At 44.0% G+C, this 5,382-nt stretch overlaps 1 protein-coding gene across 5 annotated transcripts in view; it reads left to right on the forward strand.

Annotated features, from left to right (window-relative positions):
* lcp2a (lymphocyte cytosolic protein 2a) overlaps nt 1-4,427 on the forward strand; it is a 14,687-nt gene extending 10,260 nt beyond the window's left edge. For 2 of the 5 annotated variants that reach the window (XM_085421505.1, XM_085421506.1), the window contains exons 13-21: nt 202-297; nt 435-453; nt 674-689; nt 804-879; nt 1,009-1,040; nt 1,563-1,621; nt 2,042-2,116; nt 2,258-2,407; nt 3,360-4,427. In XM_085421505.1, the coding sequence (XP_085277631.1) occupies nt 202-297; nt 435-453; nt 674-689; nt 804-879; nt 1,009-1,040; nt 1,563-1,621; nt 2,042-2,116; nt 2,258-2,407; nt 3,360-3,509 (673 nt within the window). In that variant the 3' untranslated portion in view covers nt 3,510-4,427. The remainder of the gene's footprint in view (nt 1-201; nt 298-434; nt 454-673; nt 690-803; nt 880-1,008; nt 1,041-1,562; nt 1,622-2,041; nt 2,117-2,257; nt 2,408-3,359) is intronic. The other 3 variants (XM_085421504.1, XM_085421502.1, XM_085421503.1) reach the window with 3 other exon arrangements.
* The last annotated feature ends 955 nt before the right edge of the window (nt 4,428-5,382 follow it).

Raw genomic sequence — 5,382 nt, forward strand, 5'->3', positions numbered from 1 at the left:
ATATTTACCCCCCCTCGTTCACGCCGGTCAGCTGTTGCCGCTACATCACAGCTGAAATTGAAGCTTTGGATCTTCCTCTTCACATCAGGCAGTCTACCTCAGTGCTGGTCTTTATTCGCTGACTTGTTATTTATTGTTATTGTGTTTGTTACTGTCATGTTTGTGCTGTGTAAATAAATGTTGGTGTGTTGGTGCACGCAGACCACCGCAGGAGGATCCGCCCACCTTTACCAAACCACCTCTGCCCTCCACCAACATCAACAGGAGCAACTCCTCCGCCCACCTCTCACCCAGCAGGTATCACCTGAAGATAAACGATTCACTTTGATGTTTACAGTTTATTTAATTCAACGTTTATTTGTAGCAAAATATTTTTATTTAACAGCTGAAGGACGATGTTTGAAAAATAGTCACGTTTGGTTTGTTTGTTTCAGCAGGACGGAGAGGAGACCGGTACGACACACACACACACACACACACACACACACAGACGTAAATATAGTTTATTTATTTACTGTCACCAGGTTTAATATCTCTGGTTAAACAAATGAACATTTTAAATCGTGTTTCTCTGAGTTAGATGAAGACATATGTTTGTATTGATGTCCTCGTCTGAGGTTTGTAACATTGGGAAATAAAAGTTAAATTCTTGTGTTTTTCTTTTTTCCCTCAGCAGCTGCCAGACGAAGGTGAGGTTTATTCATTTTTTCCAGATTTACTTCCTAAATAAAAAAAAAATTAAACTTTGTTACTTGTTTAAAACGTGTGTGTTTAAATCTGTTCTCGCTGTTTTTCCCCTTCAGTGTCAAACAGCAACACTTTCCCCCTTAGCAAGCCTCTCCGGCCCGGACCCCCGGGCCCTCCCACTGGAGACAAAATGTGAGTGACCGTTAGACCATAAGATTTCTGTTTGTGGTGGTTTACAAAAACACAAACCTTTACAAGTTTAATTTTAAGTGAAAAATAGAGAATATTTCATGGTAAACTTATTTTTATTGTTTTTAACAGGACTGGATCGCTGCCACACAAACTGCAACCTCGTAAGAAGAAAATTCGTTTGACATTTTGTGAAATACACTTTTTCTCAGAGTGTAAATACATCTGTCCTTTCACAGTAAAACTCCAGAAATCGATTTGAAACCAGTGAAAAGGTTTAAAATGCCTCTGTGAGCGTGCTCAGTTTGTCCAGCAGACCAGAGATGAAACAGCTTTAATGATTCATACATTAGAATAAACAGATTTATGAATAACAGCACAAATTTATACAAAATGATTTCTTAAAAGTTAAATCAACATGGAACTGCACTGATGTCCAGCAGGGGGCGACTGCTCTTTTAAATAAAATATTTGACTATGGCTCCATCAGAGTCACAGTTGAAACACACAGTGGGTGAAAAGGTCATGTGAGGTTAGCTGTGGGTTGGTTTGGGCCGTGGTTTGGTTGAGTCCTCAGGACATAGAATAGAATAGAGTAGAATAGCCCTTTATTGTCTTTGCACATAGACATGATAAATGAATGTAAAGTGATGGTAGTGTGATTGTGTGTTTTTGTGGTGTTGCAGCGATGCCGTCGGGCAGACAGTCAGTTCGTCCTCCTCCATCTGCAGCAGGATACACACAGGTAACACTAAAATACACACGCGCTTGTCTTTGTGACACGTGGGCACCGTGGGTCACATAAACATTATGAGGTCCATACTGATCAGAACCTTTTAAAGAGGAGCAGCATGAGTTACTGACCCACGGTCAGTACTGCACACAGAGGAAGTGTTTCACAATAAAAGCTTCATCAAGAAATGACGGTTTCTATCAGACAGTTTTTAATTTAAAATACAGGAAACGGCACAGATGTTTTTGTTTGTATTTGATTTAATATATGTACTTTTAACGACAACAACAACAACAATAATAATAATTACAACAATGTTCTGGGTGATGTTCTTCAGTGTGAACAGCAGGTGGTGCTGTTTCCTTTGTCTTTGCTGAAACACACACAGAGCTCGTCATCAGAGGGTTTATTACTGTGCGTGTCTGTGTGCAGGAGCTGGACCCTCGCTGGTATGTGGGTAAAGTGACCCGAGGTCAGGCTGAAGGATGTCTGAAACGAGTCCGCAAGGTACCAGGAACAGAGCGTCATAATAAAAGTTTCTGTTATTCAGGCTTCAAACTTGTTTATCAGGACTCAGTGGAGCAGCAGTCACATACCCAGCATGCTAACACTGTGGTCTAAACATTTTAAATCCTGTGTCTCATCTAGGATGGGGCGTACCTGGTGAGGGACAGCACCCGGCAGCAGGCGAACCAGCCCTTCACCCTGATGGTCTACTACCAGGACAAAGTCTACAACATCCAGATCAGGCAGCAGAACCAGCAGTTCGTGCTGGGAACCGGACTCAAAGTCCAGGAGGTAAAATCCTGGATTCTTCAGTCATACAGCCAACATGTCTGTTTACTTCAGGCTTTCTTATTCACGTTTGCAGCAGATTTCAGTGTTCAGGGCACTTTAATCAGCTACAGAGGTTTTCCACATGATGTCATGTGCAGCTCACTCAAGAGCTGTCCGCCATATTGGACCTGACAAGGAGTTTTGATCACGTCCAATCACTACATACGTGAAATCATCACTACTTTTTGTCCCATCACAACAGATACAAGCATCAGATAAACTGTGTGACTGCATCTGTTTCAACTTTTTTATAGTTTCCTTTTCTGTCTCATCATCTTCATCAGCCTCCTCCAGGACCACCCTCCTCCTCCTCACCTGAACTTAGGCTTCTGACATGACAAATCAATCTTGTCTGTTATCACAGTGTAGACATGCGACCCTCCGTCTCTGGACAGCTGACAAGAGACGACTAAACAACATCATAACGTTACAAGCTAACATCACGGCAGCTAACATTACACTAAAGCTTAAACTGTGGCGAAGCTTACATGTGCTAACAGTAGCTAAGAGTAGCTAGCAGCAGCACCTACGGGCAGAGACACACAATGCTCGGACACAAGTCACTACATGTTGTTCTCTGTGTGATTGTGTATGTGACAATATAAGTGCACAGAGACGTGTTAACCTGAAAATGTAATAAAGATCAGGGAAATACCTGAAAGTGACCGTATCCAGTGACTCCAGGTCCAGTTGCTGTGTTTCTTGTAAACACTGAGAAGCATCCAGACTTTTGTTGGCCTTCATAACTCGTCCAGTACAATTTGAGGGGTTGTTGATATAAATGCTGTGATGTCAGAGCGAATACCAAGGTTACCTAACAACATCAGTAAAGTTCCACCTTCAGCGTTCACCTGTAATAACTGTGTTTGACCTGTAGGGGGAGGTGTAATCTAACTGTGTCTTGTATGTCCAGTCCTTCCCGTCAGTCAGTGACATCATCAGCCATTATTCCCAGTCTCCTCTGCTGCTCATCGATGCCAAAAACCGGAGCGCCAGCCAGCAGAACCAGTGCATGCTCTCAGACCCGGCAGGATACTACATGGGTGGCCAGAACTGGTCCTGACCGGACTGAACCGGATCAAACTTGGATCGAAGCGGCACGGCTGAATTTTGCAGCAGAGGGAAACGGTTAGATTTACGATGAATGTTCAAACGCCACTAGCGGCTGTGCTAAACGTCTTCCTGTTTCCAGGAAGGCGTGCTGTGTGGCGCCAGAGGAAAATGTTGGATTTTTGCACATGTTGCTTCAGTTGTTTGTTTGCCTTTTTGTGTTCCTCAGTTTTTACGGGGTTGTGACAAAAAAATGTCCCTTTGAATCTTAAGAAGAGTTCTTAAAAGTTTTAGCTTGTCTTTGGGATTTCTGTCAACACTCGATGACGCTGGGCCAAATCTACAGCGTTCACTTAAAATACTTTCAAACTAAGCCGACTGTTTCTGTCAGAGTTTCCTGTACGTCCTCACCTCCACGTAACCTGTGCTTCACTGTTCACCTGTCTGTCCCAGCTGTCCTCAATAAAACCATCATGTGATGTCATTCGTGTCTGGATTTCTTTAACAAAGCACAAAAACCTTCATCTTTATATTTTTCCGCCTTCTGTATCACCTGATGGTAAAAGACGGAAGCAGCCAATGCTGACGTGCCTTAAACCTGCATTCTTTGTAATGTCCAGCAGGGGGCGACTGTACAAACGTCTGGCCTCTTCTTCAGAGCTGCTTTAATTCTTCATGATTCAGACTCAACACGCTGCAGGAAACATTCATCAGGGCTTTGCTCTATTTAGACATGACATCATCAAGACATCATCACAGCTGCTGCAGATGTGTGGGCTGCATCATGATGACACACCAGCCTGAGACGATCTGAGCTCCCTCTGTGCACTGCGTGCTGGTCTGCAGACCCCGGTGCAGAAGAGCAGCTCTGTGTTCGCAGCTCAAACGTGACGTCGTCGCAGGACCTGGACCCGCGGCGCAGCAGAGCGCGGCGCAGGACGGTGCAGCAGAAATGGAGGAAGAGAAAACATACTCAGTCGTCTGTTCATGTAAATCATTATTTTTAAATTAACGACACACACACAGTATCAAAGCTGTGTGAAGAGTGTGTTCAGACGCAGAGGGTACGAGGAGGGGCGGGTCTGACAGGTTATAAGCCAATGAACACACTGCAGGTAATCATTAGAATGATTTATTGGCCCAAACTGAGCCGACACACACATCATGCCCATATCGTGGTCTAAACCAATCAGAGATAGTCAGGGGCGGGACCTCTCTATTGCCCAAGGTAAGATGTTCAGATATTGGCTGTATCCCAATCCAGGGTCTGCAGCCTGAAAGGCCGCATTTTAATTACGTAACTGCGACAGACGAAGGCTGTCCCAATTCAAAGGCTGCTCGAAATGCGGCCCTCAAATGCGTCCTTCATTTCCCTGAATTTTAAGGACGTGGTGGTGTAGACTTCGTGGCCCAACATATCCCAGAATATTGGGAAAAAAACGGCGGATGAGGGGCGCCCGAAGAGTAAACTTTAAGTACTGAATATTTTGTCACTTATTGATGTGCAAATGTTTAATAACGAAGAACATTAAACATTCCTGTTGGCCACATGTCGGCAAAGTCATGTGACATTAGTGACGTTTGTACTAACTTGGTTTTAAAACCTTTACTTCAAAATATTCGCCGTTCAATAGCTGAGCTTAATCAGAGAATGATCAAAGCTCATGTAGGAACAAACAAATGAACAAAAGATTTTCCCCTTCATCTCTGTCAAACACAGCTGTATGACACGTTTCCAGCTGTTAGTATCATGGTTGCTAGGCAACCTGGGCAGCGTGACGGAGGCTAGAGCGTCCCATTTCACAAGCCTCGCACTTCCGGCCTTAGCGGTCTTTAAGTACGCGGCCCATGAGGATCGTTGAGGCTGCAGACCCTGAATTGGGATA

The sequence above is a fragment of the Rhamphochromis longiceps genome, linkage group LG10 (assembly GCF_057381845.1).
Source record: "Rhamphochromis longiceps isolate RC_006_pf linkage group LG10, R_longiceps_female_GT1.1, whole genome shotgun sequence".
Lineage (NCBI taxonomy): Eukaryota > Metazoa > Chordata > Actinopteri > Cichliformes > Cichlidae > Rhamphochromis > Rhamphochromis longiceps.